At 40.3% G+C, this 21,634-nt stretch overlaps 1 protein-coding gene across 1 annotated transcript in view; it reads right to left on the reverse strand.

The window, feature by feature from the left end:
• The window catches only part of adamts6 (ADAM metallopeptidase with thrombospondin type 1 motif, 6), a 64,776-nt gene that overhangs the window by 12,233 nt on the left and 30,909 nt on the right, over positions 1 to 21,634 (reverse strand). Inside the window, exons 13-21 of the mRNA XM_055052428.1 lie at positions 18,739 to 18,884; positions 16,340 to 16,403; positions 14,250 to 14,352; positions 12,671 to 12,804; positions 8,270 to 8,393; positions 7,530 to 7,610; positions 4,813 to 4,976; positions 3,595 to 3,733; positions 494 to 623 (exon numbers count right to left, since the gene is read on the reverse strand). Coding sequence (XP_054908403.1) covers positions 494 to 623; positions 3,595 to 3,733; positions 4,813 to 4,976; positions 7,530 to 7,610; positions 8,270 to 8,393; positions 12,671 to 12,804; positions 14,250 to 14,352; positions 16,340 to 16,403; positions 18,739 to 18,884 — 1,085 coding nt within the window. The remainder of the gene's footprint in view (positions 1 to 493; positions 624 to 3,594; positions 3,734 to 4,812; positions 4,977 to 7,529; positions 7,611 to 8,269; positions 8,394 to 12,670; positions 12,805 to 14,249; positions 14,353 to 16,339; positions 16,404 to 18,738; positions 18,885 to 21,634) is intronic.

The raw sequence follows: 21,634 nt of genomic DNA on the forward strand, positions 1-21,634 counted from the left end.
CAGAACATTCAGTCTGTTACAGTTTTATGTTTTCAGGCTTGATGTTTATTTTGCGATTATTAATAAATGACTGTCGGAACACAGCAGTGGCTGATTAGCTAATTTAATCAACCACTACTCTACTGATGATCTGTCGGAGTTGGTGTGAGAGTCGGCTTTATTTTTTTCCAACTGAACCAAAACCCACTGAATTCAACAGCACATCTACATGTCAAGTTATCAAAGTCAAGTTAGCATAACTGAACGACTTCCTTCTCCCTCGCTCTTTGTGTTTGATTAAAGTTTTTTACTGACCTATGAAATGTGGAATCCTGGACAATATTATCTAGTAGCAAAACATTGAATCCCATTTACTTTTATACATCACCCATACATTTAAAATTTAGCACGTCATGTTGACAACTTGACAGTTAAAACCAATGGTAGTCATTGGCACCTTGTGTATGTGACCCAAACCCAACCAGCTGATATTACAAGCTGAAACGTTACGAACTCTGGAGGACACGGCTCAGGGTTGCACTCTCTCAGGTTCTCTGGCGGTTTGCTGTCTGGCTCACAGTAGCTGTTCTGCACCACCGAGTTGTCGTCAAGCCTCTTACACACCACCTCCTGCTTCTGGGAGCCTGCAATTGGGAGAAAGAAAAAAAGAAACCCAACAAAACAAAGATCAATAAGGCAAGTCGGCCCTTCAGATACAAGCCAGGCGCCGTGTTTGGGTATTGTTTGCGTTCCGCAGTAGATCCAGACATGTAAATTCCCGATTCTTTGCGGGATATGTTGGCAGATGGTTTTTACAGAGCAGGGAGCTCTTTACTTTGGCTCCTGCCAGAGAAAGCCAGGGCTACCGTATCGGTGTCACACTGTCCGCTGTGTGAATGCGTGTGCAAGAATATGTGTGTAAGTGGCACACTAACCTGTGCTGGGTCTGTTTGGACCCTCAAGGGACATATCCGACGTTAGACTTGTCTGGCAAATGTAATGAGATATGGTTGTATGCGTGTGTGTGTGTGAAGAATAGGAAATCTATCCATCTGGGTTCTGAGTGAAACGCAGTTAAGATGAATAGCCCAGGCCTTGTGGTTAAACAGTTTCAGTTGTAATGTGTCAAAAAGTGTTTGTTTTGGACACATTATTAGTTCAGTGACATACTAAATGCCACTTAGTGATTCCTTGAACTCGTCCTATCAAAAGGGAGAATGATTAAACCCCATTTTGCTGATTTAAATCCCCGTATGGTCAGAAGACGCATACATCTGGCTCAAGTTTCAAAGTTGTGATTTACAATACAAAGTGGAGTTTAGGAAACAGGAAAGCCAAACGTGCTTCCCCACAGAAAAAAAAAAAAAATAGCTCTGCTGTCGACTTGGAAATCCTTCCCCAGAATAACCCGCAAGCTTACTCAGTCATGCTTTTACAAAATATTACAAACCCAGTCCAGGCCACGTTTGACAACTGCATAGAAGCGCTATTTATTGTAACATGAGACCCATATCTTTTGAGCTAAAAGGTTTGGGTTTGCTATTCTTGAGGCCACGGGCAGCATTTCCCTGTGGTTTCAGACCGAATGTCTGATTTTGTAAGACGGGTAGAACGGTCACATCTCTGCACAGCACGGGTAAACCAAAAGCTCATCCACAGAATGAATTTTCATTAGTCTGGATCATATCAAAAATATGATCCAGTATTTTGCTAGTACACTAAACACTATATGCAACAAGAAGCTGTTTTGAGATCCCTGTTGAGGCCCACATAAAAGATAACGGTTGTGTGTTTCAATAATTTCAACAATCAAATCCAAGCAGTAATTTGGTACACTACCAAATTACATCAATGGCAAAAGAAGTTCAATATTATTTATTTATAAGGAGAACTGGCCCTTTAAGGACATTCCTAATCTCGACATGGCCTAAAATAAAAATGAGTTTGGCACAGTTTGAACTAGAGACTAGTCAAGAGTCGAGAAGGATGTAATTAACGTTTTTGTCCTTTAGTGCGTTTGTGTCTTCTGCATGGCTGTTTTTCTTGAGTATTTTTGTGTTGGGTGAGATGATCCAGGACAGGCGGAGGGATTACATTTTAGGAAAAAAAGGGGTCAGAAAGTTTGATTTAAAAAATTTAAACAAAACAGAAATATTTTAAGATTCAAAGATAATGATGGAACTGAAAAAAAAGGGGAAAAACTTAAAAATTAAGATTTGAAATTAAAAATGTTCATATAAAGTTTATTTTTCAGCTTTGGATTTTTTTATTTTCCAGTTTCAAACCTTTGGCTCTGTTTCAGCCTCAGGTGTGGAATCACAAATCGCAGCCCACCACAAAATCATCTTGAATCTGAAAAGTAGTTACGAAATTATTTATTTTTTTTTTTCCTCAGGTTCAAAATAACTTTTCAGTTGCAAATGTTTAGGTTCAGATTCAATTATTTTTCTTTTGGACAAACTTTAACGCCCCAGAGACGTGTCGAGCCTTAAAACACCAATTGTGAAGAACGGGGCGGCAGCATGGTGTTGTGTGTGTTTGGCTGAATAAGGAATTGTTGCACTTTACACAACAGAACGCTGCGAGGAATGAACAATATGTGGAAATATTGAAACAACATCTTTAGACATCAGCTAGGCAGCATTCTCACATCTCAGAGGGGCAGGACAACAAAGTAAATTTTTTGAGTGGTTACAACTTTGCTGAGCTGAAAATGTGTGTGAGCAAGACAGCCTATGACACTGACTCTGCTTCTTTAGTTCTGTCAAGACGAATGGGCCGAAAGGCAACACCAGAAATTAAGAAAATGTAGGCAAACTTCTCACTTTCAAAAGAGAAGAAAAACATTTTTACCTTTGTTCTGGGTATAAGAAAATGCTAAATCATTTTAATAATTCTAACTGATCTAAAACAGTCAAAGTTTAGGCAAACAGACGTTTTGTGCGTAAATATGAAGATCCAGGTTGATTCCAGAAAATGGCTGCTAGGTAACAACCTCCACATGGGTTTCCTTTGCAAATGTGCACAAAACTTAGTCGATGTTCTGCTGATGTTGAAGAAACACAATTTTACGATTGCAAAAAGAAATGCAATCAGGAAATAATTGTAATTACAATCACATGTGAGTAAGTTTGTTCAGGTAAGTCTTTAAAAAGAATGCAACGTCATTATTCTCCTACCACTTCCTGTCCTTTTCGTCATCTTTCCACCAGTAGAAACATGCGGTTATTGATCGCGTGATGCAAGGACTGTTTCCTTTTCAGTTTTGTGGAAGAAACTAATTTCGGTACAATTTTGACATGTTTCCATTAAGCAACTTCAATTTCATAATTCCAATTAGCACTTTTCATGATCCATGGACACAAATTAGTGACAGAGTCTCATTTCAAAAGCATGAAGGTGACAAACACATGATATCCATTCATTTTTTCCACCGTTCCAAGATGTTTGACATGTCAATTAAAATGTAAAAAGTGCGAAAACTACAACATTGAACATTTTACTAATTGTCTGACATTTGGCCCCAACATTCTCTTGCAGCTAAAATGCTTCACATAAAAAATAAAAAAAATGTTCCTTTGGCAACAGGAATAAGAACAGTAATTCCAGGCTTACCGCCAGCGCAGGTAGCTGAGCACTCGGACCAGGGGGGGTGGTGCCAGGAGAAGCCCACCTCGTTGTCACCGCTTCCTGTCCGCTGGATGGGAACATTGAACCTGTAGCGTATTCCTAGGTTCTCTTCTTGAAGGAGAACCTGCAACAACAGGAGGGAACAAAGAGGTTCACGTAGCTTCTCAGACTCGTAGCAGACATTTATTGGAAGTAGAAATGTCCAGGGAGAGAACTAAAACATGCAGGATGTCGGCCCTCCAGGACCCACTTTGGGCACCTCTGGCTTACTCTACCACATTGTAAACACTGATAGCCTTCACTGTGTGGCTATCACTGTTTGCCATGAAATGATACAGCATGCATTTAATGTCAAATGTAGATGTGACCAATGATACTTGGATTTTGATGTTTTTTACCAATAAAGAGCTTCTCTGCATCTATGGTTTGTTGAGCTAGCTTCCAGTCCCTTCAGATGCTGACGCTCAGTCAGACTAGACATCAATTTTCAAATCTTATCAGAGATACAGTACCAGATTGGATGTCTTTTTGTTCACCAATATCCTTTAACAAATGTCTGAGGTCTTCACAGAACAACTGGATCAAATTTCCCTTACTAATTAGTTGGCTTTTGAAAGATTTTATTTTTGGGATGTCAGAGTAAATGGGGCAGACAAAACTGGGCACTAAATCGATGAATTGATAAGGCAATAGACACGCGATCGACATGAATAGATTCATGTTCAATGCACAGCATTCTGGGTGATGTAGGCCAGTAGTGGAAAAGCTTAAGGGGCATGAAGACATTAGCAAAGCGCTGTTCATCCTGCTAACAGTGCGACAGACATGAGGGCATTACAGTTCATCGCCGCACTGTTCTCTCATCGCCACTCGAATGGCAAGAAAACACAGCAATTCATCAACAAACCTAAAGAGAAAGATCGAAGGAAATGATGCATAAACAGCAACACCACAGCAACACCACTGGGTGTTAAATAGTTTATGATCACATTTATTGGAGGTCAAGTGTGCTAAAGCAGTGATTTTATTGGAACTACCAAAGATTTTATGAGGAGGGGAAAGAAACGTGTTATGAGCACAACTTCAAACTATAATTAGCCAATTCCTCGTTCTCTTTCTCCTGTTGTGAAATACAAGTTACATTTTTATCACTTTTTATGGTTTTACAGCTCTGAGTTTGACACCAAAAAGCAGCTTTCCTACCATAACAGAGAGGTTTTCGGCGGTGGGTCCCAGCGCCTCCAGAGACTCGGGTTCATCGGTGGGTCTCCTGTAGTGGAAGGCCGTCCCGGCGATGTCAAACTTCCTGGGCCAGTCGATGGTCCAAGCTCCGTTGATGTAGTAATCGTCTTCTTTGGATTTTAGAGCTGAGATATTACAACAAAAAGAAAAAAAAACAGAATAAGCATTTGCAAAGAGAATTTATGACTTTAAAGACTTGGAGCTCGTCACCAAATACCAGAGGAAACATGCAAAAACATGACCAGCAGTTTTAGAAACGATGTCCTACTCACTACGGAGAAGGTTAGCAACTATTTTTAATAAATATTTATAACTTTTTTTACCAAGACAAAAAAAATTCAAAACATCTCAATTTTCTAAATAGATGCTTTAGCATAAAGGTAAACAGTGTGTCCAGGATGTGTGGGGTCTGCAGAGATACTATTTGCTCTTTTCCTGGATGACCTTCCTGCATGGAGGGAAGGTCGTCCTCAATGAGTCACTGGAAACCAACCAAAGTAAATAAGCTTCACCAGTGTGGAGTTGCATTTCACTTTGTATTTTAACGCCTTGAAATTGGGTCTCTGTCACTTTAAGAAATTCCTCCTTTCTGTGAAACTCCGCCTTCAGGAAGTCATCACAACATGGCTCCTCTACTAACCCTTTACCGTTTTTTTTTTTTTTAACCAGCGTTGCACTGAGAAGTAGCTTCTATAATGTGCTGATGCGCAATTCCAATAGGTGTTTGCTAATTGCTGCTGGCTAGTCTGAAGGAGTTGAGTGGGGCAATTGCAGGAGGCGGGGCTGCTCTGTGAAGCAAAAGCTAAAATACTTGGAAAATGCAGCTTGGTAACACTGTATTTGAAGGGGTGTGCATGAGACTGACATGACACTGTCATAAACATAAAGGAGTCTTCATGAATGTTTATGACCGTTGTCATGAAGCGTTATTTGGTAAATAACACTTTTAATGGACATTTTATGCTAATTTTAGTGCAACTTTGTATTCTATGACAACAGTTGTAAACATTCATGAAGACTCTTTCATTACATGACAGGTGTCATGACAGTCTCCTGCACGCCCCTTCAAATAAAGTGATACCCTGCATGTCTTTGATAATCATAACATAATATAAAACTCAAAAAAGTTGCCTTTACACAATACTGCCCATTTAATCAAAAATTTATGTGGGCTGAGGCCTAGAAAAAAATCCACAATCAATTCAAACTTGTTCACTGAATTCACACAAGAGCATCGCTTTCAAAGTTATGTTTTCTGTGCATCCAATCAGGAAAAACAAACTATGCAGTTACTTAATATTCTGACACTCTGTATCGTCCTCCACAACTTTTACTTGACAAACAACGCTCCTTAACATATCACAGCCTCCTTATTTTTCTATAAATCCATTTCAGCACATCTGGCACTGAACGCGAGCATTGTGATTTTTTTTTTTGACCATTGCAGTCTGCAAATATTCCCCTCCCTCACCGCCATCACCCTTCAGCCGCCACCCGTCTCTGTATTTATGCTTCCTCATGCAGACCTAATAAAACACTGGGTGGAAAAAATCCAAACTTCTCTAACCAGAGAAGCAGAAAGTCAGGCAACGCTACATAAGAACAATATTATCATTATCAACTGAGGTCACAGATGAAATTCATAACAAAGTTGCAAACCGCTCGGACGGGAAAATAATAGACCCCCCCCAAAAAAGCAAGTCTTTAAACTGTGATATATGAACATCATATCCTTGGTGTTCCCGGCGGAGCAGGCAGCTGTCACCACGGCCCTATAAATCCGACGCGGCTCTCCGCTTCAGAGTGTGACTTAAGTCGTCCATCAACGCCGTCCGCTATAAATCCAACACGCTGCCACACGTCTTTCTGTGGCTAATGATAAGACGCGGGGCCGACTTAATTGAATCCGGTTGTCTGATTGTTTTGCTTCTGATGCAGCCAGCGATGTGAATACTATTTATTTGTTTTGGGTTTTTTTTGATTTAGTCTGGATGAGTCTTATGCCAAGGTGGTTGCTAATAGAATTCAGGGAGGGTTTTTTTTTTCCACTTATGAGAGATTGTGTTTTACGGCTTTGCGTTAAGTCAGAGGAGATTAGATGATGGGATTCTCCAATTTGCTTTTTTCTCTTTTAAAAACAGACGTGAGGAAATGTGGATGACGTGGACCTAAATATGAAACAGCCTGGCGTAGCAAACTGCTAAATCATCGCGAGGTGATAAATTAACTCCACTACATGTCAGCCAAAAAACTAGACTGTAAGGGAATCTTCTTAAAATGCTTGAAGTTGTGCATGTTCGTGTCTGACTTCTTACATTTAATTTTGGAAGAGGTAAAACGTTTGAATATAGCTAAGAATATTAAATTTCTGCAGTGGTCCAGATCTTCACGACACAAAATTCATTATCCTGTTTTCTTGTTACTCCTGTATAAATTTGAAGGGGTAGAAATACCTAATTTCATCGAAGGTGTCTCTGACTTTTGGCAGAAATTTTGGTTTGTATGCGTGTAGAGATCATTTTGTCCATGATGGGAGTTTGTATAATGTTTGGAATATTTTGACAGAAAATTAACCCCATAGAAAGTCCCTGCTGATTTCAACATATTTTGGAATCTCATACCACCAACTTGTTCTCAGTGAGGTTGCAAACAGGAGAGTACTGGGGTCTATAACTCACCTATGTAGTTCTTTGACACAGCGACTTCTCTGATCTCGATGTGAACAGATCCTTTTGGGATCTCAACCACCTCCATGTAGCCTGGAATCCAAAAAAAAAAGATAATTTGAAGGGACCGTGATTCCTCCTCCTTAACCAACCTCCTGTAGTGACATATTTCTCCAGCACAGACGAAACGTAAGGTTACGTCTGAATCTAAGTGGGAGGACATATAGATTAAATTCCAAACCAACAACCCAAAAAGGACAAAGCAACCCTGCAGGACAAAACGGCTCCATATCTTTTCCCCTTTTCTTTTTTTACTGTCCATCATGCACGTCATATTTTAGATGGTTCACAAGCCGTACCATAGAAGGAGAAATATGTTTTCTTGTACTCCTGCTCTCTATAGACAAACCCAGACTGCACTAAACATCAAGCGGCTGATTTCAGCTATGGTGATGATGATAAAGAGAAACGTTTACCTTCCCAGTTCCAACCAAGACCGGTTTACCAAAAGAGGGCTGAGTCACATTATGGTCTCGCAAGCAAAGTGCTATCTCACTACTGCAGTTCATCAGTGGATGAACACACCACACACACACACACACACACACACACACACACACACACACACACACACACACACACACACACACACACACACACATGGACAAACACAAGCCCCACAACATGATTTATGCTCATGAAAACAAAGCTAGCATCCTAAACGTTGGGGCAGGAGGTCAGACATGGTTTACCTCCTCTAGGCAGAGAGTCGTTGAAGAGCCCCTCGGTGGCCTCACAGGTGCTACCGTCCCCTCCACACACACGGCAGCGGTCTTCTCTTGCGGCTGAGTCCAGGATGTTGTCGCAGCCCACATGCTTTGGAGGCAACAGAGGAAGAGAGGCAAAGTCAGGAAAAAACAAAAAATACATCTTAGATGTTATTTTAAAAGAAGAATGAACGCAAAATTTATTTGGTTTAAGATAAAAGTAACTTGTTTTTGTAATATTTGCATGTTTAAATTGTTGCATGCACATTATACAGTTGTACTGTATAATATGGTGATTTCTGGGGGGGGGAGGTTTCTTTTTTTTTTCTTTTTACTCAAGGTTCTCATGCTGACTTATCGCTTCAGTGGAGTGACATTATCCTCCTTTATACATGTTTCGAATGCTTTTCTTTCTGGACCAGAGTGAGACAATTTTGCTTCTAGCTTAGGTTCTTACTTTTTGCGACACTTTTAATCGAGAGCAGCCATGTCGGGATAGGCTTGTGCAGCGTTTTGTGCTGTTTGCAGGCTTGCTGTGTCCTTCCGGCAGTACCGTCCCAGCGATTTCTGTCTTTTTCCAGGGTTTTCGCTATGCTAAGCTAACAGCTGCTGCACATGGAGAGCTGGCATCAGTGTAACAGAAAACAAATGAACACACTTCCCTCCGAGAGCTGAAACAGGACGGGCTCATCCAGTGTGGGGGATTTCAGAGGGAAGGATTTGTCTTTTGTTTATTTATGAAGGAAGTCACCAGAGTATAACAATGCCCTCCACCTTTTATTTAGCCAGTATTCCCACAGCCTCATGGAAAGCCACTTCCTCCACTGTTTCAACTCCAGATTCAGACATTTCATACATGAGCTGTAGTATAATAATAAAATGCAGCGGGTGTGTGTTGTTGCTAGAACGTTAATCCTCTAATATTCTGATAACACGAACGATATGATAATTCAGCTGAGTTCGAAGTCGAAGAGTTTAGTTTTACAAGATTGCTTTATGGTTCATTTTGTCACCTGACCTTAGGAGCTTATTGACATCCAGCACCCTGATTTGTCATTTGACACCTCAGTTTTCAACCATTTCCAGTTCCTTTTCTATATTTTTTTTAGCACAATACACAAAAATCAATCAGATTGTGAGGGAGGGCATCAATAATTCAGCCTTGCCAGAGACTTTCAACAGTATTTAGGTCAAGACGTTGACTAGGCCGTTCTTACAAACCGCTCCGATCAACACCACCCTGTTACACCTTTGTTTTAGTGGAAGACGGAGGAGCACTGATAAATCGGCCCTGATTTTCTTTACTTTGTAAGATCTAACCCTGGGCAAAAGTCTAACTGTTAGCCAGGTCATGTCTGGACGTTCGCAGTTAACAATAGTCACTCCTGTTGCAAATTCAGCAACTTTCTTCCTGTGTTTAGCAACATTGCAGACAGAAACATCAGTATAGTGCAAAATCGTAATTGGCAGTCGGAAAGCAAAATCCAATCGGTGCACCAAAGGTGAAGTTCTGCCTCAGCCTTGAATCTGTTGTGGTCTCTATCAACTCTGCTGGAAGCAAAATCCCATTGCATGATGCTTCCACCACCACGTTTCACAGTGGAGATGTTGTGAGCAGACAGACTCTGTTTTACACCTCAACTAAGATGTTACTCAAAGGGAACTAAATGCAAATGTATGTCAAGCTTTTCAGATTTTATTTTTTGTTGTGAAAGTGAAGAAAAAAGTAAAATCATTATGTGCTACTCCTTTTTGGCACATAAAATACAAATATATATATTTTTTTAATTATCAAAATTTAAGCAATTTTGAGTTGGAAATAAAGTTTAAGGATCAGAACATCAGAGATAAAAGTGGGTCGCAGGATTCAAACTGTAAACAAAAGTGTGCTGGTCGATCTTCTGGCCATCTAACAACACACAATGTGGTGTGTGTGGGCGTGTGTGTGTGTTGGTTCCACTCTCTTTTTTTTAATGAGAATCAGATTAAAGTTGTGGGTAGAGCCGCTGCGTTTTCTGTGCCAAGCTGGAATCAAATTGTACGGTCAGGTGGAAGTCAAAGCAAATACTTTAAGTGAGGAACCAAAAAGTTATTTCAGCTGCATCTGGAAGATTACACAGAAAAACCTTGTCCTGCACACACACACACACACACACACACACACACACACACACACACACCCACACACACACACACACACACACACACACACACACACACACACACACACACACACACACACACACACACACACACGCATGGACAAACACAAGCCCCACAACATGATTTATGCTCATGAAAACAAAGCTAGCACAAGCTGCCAACTTCTTTCAATAAAACCGTATTTTGCCTTGTTATTAAATCGGCCTTTTCAAATATAAAGAAAGTCGTTATTCAATAAAAACTGGAATTTTTTTTTTGTTTTTTTTTTGCTGTTTTATTTACCATGAAACAATCCAGAGTGAGGCTGCAGGGCCCTGATAAGAGCGTCACTCGATCGCAATCAGAGACTCAAAGGCCTGATTGTTCCTCACTGGAGAATAAGGTTTTTTTTCTCTTCTCTCTCTTTCTGCTTCACGAATCGTGTTTACGGAATCGGTATCCAGCCGTTAAAGACGACCCAGCGACGAGCTGGAGGAGGAGGAAGAGGAGGGAAAAGCCGAGATAGAGCGACGGCGGAGCTTTTTATTTGACAAAATTAAACGGCCAGGGTTTACAATCACAAGAGTGTACTTAAGATTACGCGCTATCGGAGCGAGCTCGCGCTACGGCCGTGTGATGAATGCGGGCTTCCAGGGCGAGCGTCTCCGCTTTCCTTTGAGCTTACTCCTACAAAGCGAAGGGAGGGTTTTCTCCTCTTTTCTAGGGAATTAAGTATAATTGGGCAAATGACCATAACTGTAAAATGTTGACTTTCTCCAGAATTATTTAAGAGGGAGGCTGCTACATGAAGTCTGGAGCTGTGCGAACAGACCTAAATAATGGGTTTCCTTGCGAGCGCCGCCGCGCCAGGTCATTACTGTTCTGTTTGCGACTCGCTCTCTGCCTCTTGTTCGGGCTGACCTGAGTGAAGAGCAGCACGGCGAGGATCAAAAGTCACAATTCTCAGATTAAAGTCAGAAATCATTTTTTTGTTTTTTCCGCAAGCCTCCAAAAACAGCTGTTTACAGATGTTCTCCATACAATCTGAATGAGCCGAGCCACTTTGCAAAGAACGCTGCAGAAAAATCAAAATCTTTTGTTAATTATATTGGCACTACTTTACAATAAGTCTCCCCTTGTAGATGATTGAAAATAGTTTGTAGATATGTTATTAATTCACCTCTAAATATTTTATAAATCACTGACAACTGTGAGTTATGCATTGATTAAGGAGACAAAATTTACTGGTCGTCTCATCTTCTCATCGACCTTTGACCTGAGATGTATCAAGTGAGGAGTCCAGTACTCAAAATTTGGTCCAGCAGGAGTGGCTGAAAGGATTTTGAGGAATGTCAGGAACTCTGGAGACATCAGACAAAATCCACTGTTTTAATGAGCCAAAGCTCTTCACATAGATATTATATCTAGAGTTGTTATGCCATGCAAGTCTAATATGCATTAGTAAATGTAGTTTGTTACCATATAGTTTCCTTCTCATCCTTACGTAAAGCATAACAGTTATTAATAATTTATAAGTTAATAGTTTATAGATTGAGTGAAAACATACATACATATATACATACATATGTATATATATCTATATATATACATATATAGATATATATATACACAAACTATTTATTAGTCATCTATAAGCCTTATTGTAAAGTGACACCATTATATCAACATATAATTATATAATAGTTGCATTGTTAGTAATGTTTGCTAGGAAATCACTTTATTAACTGCTTGCAGTCATATTTTGTAGTAGAGGATGTTCTATTATCCTGAACACTATTTTAAAAGTAAAAAAGCCACTTCTTTGTTTTTATTGTTGTACTTTCTCGCGACGTTTGCTAACATACTGTGTGACTCCAGGGGGCAAAGCCCCCCTTGTCTTTAAACCCTAGTGTCGCCCCTGGCAATGATTTCAATCTCTGGATTTAAAAAGCTTTTTCGTTTATCCCCCCCTTCAGTTTATGGTGCGAATACTTTTGAAATTCATGTTTTATTGCTAAAATAATCTCAACTATTTCTTCTTGAAGGCTGTTTGAGTTGCAAGCTAAAGTACTCAAAAATTACCAAGCTAGAGTCCATAAAAAATTATATAAAACATAATTTATGCACAAATCTAAACATTAATGTGTTTCTGTATAAAAACCACCACCATTGAAGTTTTTCCTTCAGATGTTGGGGTAAATTATCCTTGCATGTGCTCAGCATTCCAGATGAGTGATGCCTTACCTTACACTCCCCGTTGATGCAGATGTCCAGAGAGTCAGCCTGACATCGGGTGCCGTCGACGACAGCAGGGGAGCGCTCCGTGTAAAAGTTATAGCCCTCCGCCAGGCAGTTTAGTGCGCAGGGCTTCACGCCACCTGGAACACACAGCGAACACGTCGTTACCTCCAGCAGAGCCTGCGCACTGAGACAGGTCGGCGTGACCCGAACCCTCGCAGAACCCGAGCCGCATGCTGAGCTGCAGCCGGTGTTGACAAAACGTAAACGCGGAGAAATACAAACTAAAATCCACTCACCAAAAAAAGAAATAGTGAAATCCAAAAGAAACGCAACAACCTGCCAACGCTATCAGTTTCTTTTTCTTTCTTTTTTTTTACATAAACATGAAGCAATGTAGGTCAAGAGGTCAACGGTTGAACTGAACAGCTCTTTTGACAAATGAGATCACACTTGCATTGCAAGAATTTCAAAGATCGACCGGTTCCCAAAATCTCTGCTCGTTCCGAGTCAGACAACTATGTCTCATCTTCTGGTTGACTGTTGACCCGAAATGCATCGAGTGAGGAGTCTAGGACTCCAAGTTTGGTCCAGCAGCAGTGGCTGAAAGGATTCAGAGGAATGTCAGGAACTCTGCAGACATCAAACAGAAGCGACTCTTTGTTGGAGTGAACAGGGAACACGGCTCCACACGGGCCTGCAAGCTGTCAGCGGTGACACGGAGAGGACGACGGACACTTAGAAAAACAGGCTTCCTATGCAGTCTGGATGGGTCTGGGGTCCGATTGAAGTATTTGAGCGAGTATGGAAAAGGAGAGTAGGATATTTATGGAGCAGGTTTCTTCCCACTGTCTCCATTCCTTCATCAGTTTCTCTTCCAAATGTAAAATCTGACCACTGAGGTTCATTTTATGGATCTTAAAGGGACCATATTATGTATTTTCCAGGCACACAGTGCCATTTTATAACACAATCAAGTAACTATGTTGTTATAAAAATGCTGAATATATCAAATATGACTTAAAAGTTTTTTGATTTTGTAATTTAAAGCCTTGAAATTGGGTTTCTGTCTCTTTAAAAAAAACTCTTGCTCTTTCCGAAACTCCTCCTTCAGGAAATGATCACAACATGGCTGCTCTATGAACCCTTAAACAACAATTTTACCAGCGTTTCACTGAGAAGTAGCTCCTATAATGAGCTATAAAGATACTCAGTTCCACCAGGTGTTTGCTAATTGCTGCTGGCTAGTCTGAAGGAGCTGCCTGGGGAGACTTTAAGGGACGGTCCCTCTGTGAGGCGCAAGCTTGGAAGCTGCAGCTCAGACAACGGGCTTCGTCCTCGAAGGCGGAGCTAGGTCCACCCAGGTGTTTTTCACAGCTGAATGGTTGCCACGGAGTCTAAAGGATTTCTCAAACATGAATGAAAGAGTCAAAGCAACACTCCAGGTGTGTTTTTAAAATATGATGTAAAGCTCAAAAAAGTCAATTTTACATAATAACACCCCTTTAAAGGTTGGCTTTAGCCTGTAATTGTTGCTTCTTTCATGAGGATCTTGTGGAAAAACATCCTGCAGTCGTGAACTCACCCCCAGTGTAAGGCTTCCAGTTGTAATACTTCCCACGGAAAGGCATGTTATCAAAATCAGCGCACTGCTTCTCCCTGAAATCCTGAGACCCAGCTGGGCAAGCCTGAAAAATAAAAATAAAAAATTAATAGTTAGGATTTTAATAATCAAACACTTAAACATCATTCACTCCTTTTTTATTTTCATGCGATTCAAATCCCAGATATGTTAAGTAAAGATCCATGTTATATCCAGCCTCTCACCCAGTAAACACTGGAGATAACATTACTTTCAGTCCGAAGAAAGGTTAATAAGCTAAAAGATTTATTTAACCAAAAGCGCACCATTTCTGTCCAAAATGTATTTTATTCATATTTATTTTGGAACTTTCAAATTCTGCAATGCATGAAAAGCATAAAAACAGTGATTTTATCTCCCCCCCCAACTCTCCTGAACCAAAGTTTACATAAACGCCTTTTGATATGTGTGTGAGTTTACCGACGCAGAGGCCGATCATGATAACTCCGTCTCCACTACCTCCAGTTCGCAGCAACGGGCCAATAAAAACGCCAGGATCTCGCGCGGAGACGACAACAAAGGACAATTTCAAAATAAAATAAAAAAATCTGAGCATCTTCCAGCGATTCATTGTTGACACAGCGGGAACTGTGGTCCGCAGGCACGTTTCCCTGAAGCTTACTTTTCATTGGGAATCGGTTCTACGATAAATAATTGATCTGATTTAGAAACAGAAACAACACAAACCGCAGTCTGCGCGGGGAAGCGTTTGTATTTTTCACCGAGCATCACACACGCGCTCGCAGAATTCCCTGGACGGAGATCGGTCGGCGGTATGAAGTAGCGGTCGGGGCCACCTGTTTGTTTTCCAAAGAAAGCACTCGCCCCTTGCTCGCTGCTGTTATTTATAAAATTTGTGGTTAAATGTCTAGTAGGGCTTAAATTATTTCAATTTTCACCAAGAGGAAAAAAAAAAAAGAAACATCAACCAAACATCAGAAATAGTTGAACTGAGGTCTCAGTTTGCAGCCATCTTAAATATTTGCACAAAGCAAACCTTACAGAGTCGCAAAAGAAAAAGAAAAAAATGCAATAATTTGGATTTTGAAATACAGAGTGGTATTGAAGTGCACCACAATATTTTCACTATTTGAAAGCATATCAGCTGATAAACATTGAATTTACAGTTAGGAAGTTTAATTATATTTCGACAACAGTGGAACAATCTTCCACCAACAGCAGAAAAAGATGAACTTATTGTCTAAGAACAATACAAAATATTATAGAAATAATTTTTTGCTATCGTAATAGCAATTACTTTGTATTAGTCACTGTTATTTTAAATATATATATACATACACATATATACATATACACACACACACATATATATATATATACATACACATATATATACACACACACACACACACACACACATATATATATATATATATATATATATATATATTATATATATATATATATATATATATATATATATATATATATATATATATATATATATCATCCTAACTTGGTGCTCTTGAGGGCCCCCTGGTGGTGTGGAGACCCTAAGTAGCCACTTAACTCGCATCGGTTAAGTGGCTACTATGCCATGATAACATTTTATTGTGAAATTTTGTGACACTGTTGTGATAACGATTAAGATTATAGTTTAATTTATTACTTATTTTTTAGTTTAAAAAAAAAGCAAGCTTTTGGCTGCATGGCACAGAATTCACAGCACAACAAACACAAAGGTTGTTCTTGAAGCGCAAGCCTATCAGAAACAGGCTTCTTCAGGACACCACTTACTTTAAAACATGTGATTTATATCACTAAACTGTACACAGTCTGTGCATTTAATCATATTTATTGGTATTAATTGATGCTGTCGTGGAGTAAAAAGTGTCTAAAATAACATTACTGATCACAATGTCACCTTATCTGCTTTTTTTTATAACATCAATAACTGAAATTGATCATAACAATGATAAATCCAAATTCTTATTGTGATAAGAAGTGTCCATAAATAATGCTAAATATGATAAATGCCCTCCCCTCAGGCAAAGTCATAAAAATGGACTCACGTCGGTGTTACAGGATCTGTACCGTTTTCTCTCTCCAAGGCAGTACTTGCCTCCTCCAGACGGGCTGAAAGGAAGAGGAGATTTGAATGAATGGGGGAAAAAAAGAAATAGTTAATTTAGCATCTCAAATTACAACGATTATTTATTTTTAGGATGCGACACAAGAGCGAGCGTCTGGACTCCGCAAGGGGACAAGTTTTGGTGACAAAGTCTCTGCGGGGACACAGTAGCGTGTTTGTGTGTGAATGCGCTGCCTTGCTGAGTCTGCGTTTCAGTCATGAAACCCAAGCTCCGCCGAGACCCCTTAAGTGTGACGTGACATTTAGATTTGGACGAGACGAGCGCTCTGTAACTCCAGAACCATTCTCAGAAATCTTATTTTTTTCTACCTCCACTCCGTCTTTGAGGGATTTATTTTTCTTCTTTTATCCCTCCTTTCTCCTTCATTAGCCTCTCTTTTTCCTCCATGATTATTTCCACTTCAGTGCAAAAGAGGCTCCTGTAATGAATGTGTTCGAGGCTCCTCTGGCTGTGTTTATTCATCCCTCCCCTCCACTTTGCACCGATGCCTGAGCTGCACTGATTACCGTACACAGGTGGTCCACATTACGCTGGTGCCTCCCCTTTCCCACCCTGTTTCTCTCCCCACCCCTCATCTCATTCACCGTCTCTTCCTTTTTGTCTTCCCGTGGCGTGTCTGATGTAACACCTCTGCTTCCAAAACAACAGCATGCGACAGTGAAAGGAGAGTAAAAACCCCCAGATGTCTACATGCAGGCCGGAGATGCGCTTGTAGCTTTAAAATAAAAAAATAAAACATTTACATTTTACCAACCCAACGGTTTGAGGAATTATCCACTTCTGGTTTGACTCGTTTTAAAACTGTTAGATTTTGAACTAGAAGATCATTTTGTACAGTAGCTCTGGCTTGTTCTTGTAGATTTTAGTTCAGAATTTTTCGAGGTTAAGACATTCCACATTGAACAATAATTTCGTCTAGTTTTAGATGCCGTACGACTGGAAGGATTCTTGGGCTATTTTTTAAACTTTCGGATAGTTAGTCATAAAGCGTTACGGTTAGGTGTGCTCCAATTGCAGTTTTCAGACTGATCTTTAAAGAGCCTAACCTGCTGATTCCCAATTTGGCTTATACTGATTTTTTTTTTTTGTCTGAAATGTTGCTAAATAAAGCAAGAAAGTTGTCGAGTTAACAGTGGGATGACTATTGCTAACTGTAAACATGCAGATGTGACCTGGTGGACAGTCTGACTTCTCACTGCAGAGAAAAGAGGACAGTGGTTGATTTTTAGTCCTTTGCCAATAAGATAAGTAGATATGATTGGCCCATCACCAAAAAGTAAAGAAATCAGGGCGATTAGCTGATTAGCATCGCAAATGCTACCTGAACCACGACACCGAATCACAGAGGATTTGAAAAGGAGGCTTCATGGATGGAAGGCAGGACCAATGAGAGACGGAGGAAATTCAAAACACCTCTTCCATCTATCTGAACAAGCATGGATCATTTCCCTGACTCCAACATCTCTCTGCTCAAATTTTGAACCAAACAACCAGACAGAAGTTACAAGAGGAGCGACAAAAGCAAATGAGACAGATAAGCAGTGCTAGCCAACAGCTGACAAATATCATCTCTGCTGCCTGGATATTGAGCTGTCAGCATGTGATGACAGTCATGAGGATGTCATATGGCAACAGCCTTCAGTCAGAGGCCACTTCAGATTCACTGCATAACTGACTGCTGCTGGAGGTTCTTCCTGCCCACAGAAGGCTGGATAATATGGCTGAAAAACATTTCATGATTTGGAAACATTGTTAGAAATGTATTTCTCTGGAGTGTTGATAGGATAATCTATCAGTTTGCTGACTAAGAGCTTCATTGTTTGAACTCGGTGAACTAATTGTGGGAACTCAGTGTGTAAGGCTGAAAAAGACAATCATCCATCACTCTTCAAAATTTCTGCTTTCTTCTGTTCACCGCAAAGTGAATTAGGAATAGTGTAAAACGATTTCATCTAAATTTTTGTTGTTTTTCAAAAGGAAACATGTCAGATTTAGTAAGATCATTTTCCAAAGTCTTTTAATAATCACTTTTCAGGATCCAAAATATTTGTTTCACATATGCCACTGCCTCAAGCTTTATGAAAGCAAATGCAAATAAAACACAAATTAAATGTTTTTTTCAGTCTGTGAATGAGGAATAAATCCACCCAAAAAACATTTCAGAGCGTATTTTACAACAACACAGCCCAGTTCCCGTCGCTCTGCTCCCACGTGGATGTAGCGCACATGCAACAAACGGAATAGACACAAACACACACTTGTAGGCAGGACCTGGATGTGTGTGTTCGGCTTGCTGTGGCTTACTTTTGCCTACTTACGCTGGGCTGTCACAGTGCCTCATGGAGGAGGAAACGCCGCCTCCGCAGGTCCGGCTGCACTCTCCCCACAAGGACCACGGCCCCCAGCCGCCGTCCGCACTCTCGGGCTGGGAGCCGAACGTGACACATTCTCCCTGGTAACACCACTGGTCATGGATGGGCGAAAACAAGCAGAGAGCAAAATAGGAAGCTTTGGTTAGTATAGAGTTAAATCTGATATTAAGTAGTAGTGGAATTTGATAAAAATTTATTGTTGTGTCTGTAATTAATGAGTCCCATCTTCATCAAAAACTAGATCAACAAAACAAGTAACACAAACCTTTCTTGCCGCTGACTTATTGAATAAATAGACATAAAAGTTCAACAATAATTATATTTTAATCTACTTTTTAATCTGTTATGGAGATTATTAAACCCTCAGTTTGGTGCAAAGTGTTATTATATCCATTCAGCTTTCAAGTGTTACAGGAATCAATCATGGAACTTTTTTGGAAAAATCTCTCTTTACAAATGCTGATGTTAGCAGTGGGAACGCTGATTGGCTTTGAGTTGCTGTTTTGCGTCGCTGATAGGATAAGTTTTAGCACAACTTGAGCAATAGTCTGTTCCAGCGTCCAATCAGATTTTTTTTAAACCAAACTTTTACCCTTTGTTGTCCAAAAGAACAGACTTTGTCGGGTTTTTTTGCAGATGTCGCTTGTGAGTCAGATTTACTGGTGTAACAGAAACATGAATATAGTAGATCCTTTATACGGAAAAAAAAAATAAAGCAATTAATAGGGTTGACGTTTTTTAGCAAGGAACTTCACTTTGTGACAGTGGTTAACATCATATCAATGAAAACCTTCCATCACAACCCCTATAGTTGCGCAACAAAAAAGAAAAGAGCTGTTTAAAACATCATAAAAAAAGAAAAAGTTTCAGCTATTATCTGACTATTTGAAACACTCTAGCTCATGGCTTGACAATTTCCGTGGATGTGTGATGGTTCCCGAGGCAGGAGAGGAACAAAGAGAGCGGCGAGTTGTTTTTCAGGGGCTCAGCCAGTTAGCGTTAGAGGTGGAGGAGGGGATCAGAAAGTGGCTTTTGTCTCTCCAACTGGGTCAGTGGGTTATTGTCTCGCTGAAAGTGAAACTGAAACGGTCAAGGTGAGGGCTTCGCTAGGGCCGCCGTTCTATTTGTCTGACTCGCTCCATTCATGTGCCGAGGCCCTGTCTAAACAAGATCAGCATTAGCGGAGGAAGAGAGGATGAAGGGATCGGTACTCAAAACTTTAGAGTATAATTAATATCCATGGGTTCGTTTGAAGACAGTAAAAACTCAAAAGCTTGACTGACTCTCTCTTATCCCCTCCACTCCCTCCAAACTCTCTGCTTCTCTCCTCTTCATACGCTGGAAGAGAAACGGCTGACAGTCATATTTTTCCCCCCCAGCCCCCTTTTTTTTTTCAACCTGGGGCCTCCCTGTGTAGTCCTGGACACCCGTACGTGAGCTCTGGTCCTCAAAGGCTCCAACCAGCTAATGGTAATCACAGGCGACAGCTCGTGACGCTCTCCTATTCTTCCCTTTTGGAGCTCGGACCGTCCGGCGACAATGGCCGCCATAATCCGCGTTAAAACTGTCTCCCCCTAACCTGACTGACTGGCATAATCAGAGGCCTGATGACCTACAGCTCATCGGGATTGCACGAGTGTGTGTGTGTGTGTGTGTGTGTGTGTGTGTGTGTGTGTGTGTGTGTGTGTGTGTGTGTGTGTGTGTGTGTGTGTGTGCGTGTGTGTGTGTGTGTGTGTGTGTGTGTGTGTGTGAATGGCAGTAGCAACTGGAGGACTGCATATTTATGGAAAAGAACCCTTGTGGAAGTTGAGATTGGTGAATGTCACCAAACAAATGATCACCAAAAGGTTTAAAGGAAACTAGTAAGAAAGTCTACAGGCCTTAAAAGGTAAGGCATGTATGTCTATGATGCCTTGCAAAAGTATATATTTCCCTTGAACTTACTACCAAAAAAGCTATTTTATTTAATAGATTCAAGAAAGACGTGCATAATGATGAAGTGTCAAAGTATTAGATGGTTTTAAAACTTAGCCAACATGAATACGTAATGAAACTCGGGTCGGCCTATAAACCTCAGTCTCAGTTCGGTTGAAGTGGACTCTGGTGCGGTTCAAATGAATATGTGAATGCTTCGCACAGGAGCAGCTTCCTACTCCAAAAGCAGGAAGCTGACTATAGCACAAGGCATTCTGGGTAAAATACAACCCAAACAAATGTGTCAGTGAACCGTTAGCAGGAGAAATGGGTTGCAGTCTTTTGCTAAAGACAAAAGAGAAATCCTACAACTGGAAAAAACTAAAGCCACTCCATTTTTGTTTACATTTTGTGAAGAAAGAAATCTTCTTCAGAGGTTTTCATGTCGTTTCCTTCTGTTGTTCTTGATGCAGCGCCTTCACAGGTGAGGTGCTTCACTAGCTTTGGGTGCTATGGCTTTAAGGATGCTGTGACACAGTGCAACACAAACTAATTCCTCGACTGGTTAACCGTTAGCTAGCTGTCTACAGCTTCCAAGTGGTGCGAAGCTAAATGACTGTTTTCAGTTCTTTTATGAGTCTAGACTACATTTATCTCTTCAGTAACATATTAAATAGATATTAGCTTAATGAAACAAAAGTAAGCTAATTTTATTTTTTTTAAAAAACAAGTACTTAAATAAATGTTTAAGAAGATTTTATTTGGATGTAAAAATCTCAAATTAATTCTTAAATTGTGAGCCAAGGGGCAAAACAAAATCATCTGGAGGGCCAGATGATTTTGGACATCCCTGGTTTAAGATGAGGTTCAATCTTCTAACTGGTCGTTTGAAGATTGGGTGATCTCATGAGTCTGGAAAAGAAACTAG

Source organism: Poeciliopsis prolifica, unplaced genomic scaffold (assembly GCF_027474105.1).
Source record: "Poeciliopsis prolifica strain line A6 unplaced genomic scaffold, Auburn_PproV2 SCAFFOLD035, whole genome shotgun sequence".
In the NCBI taxonomy this organism is placed as follows: Eukaryota; Metazoa; Chordata; class Actinopteri; order Cyprinodontiformes; family Poeciliidae; genus Poeciliopsis; species Poeciliopsis prolifica.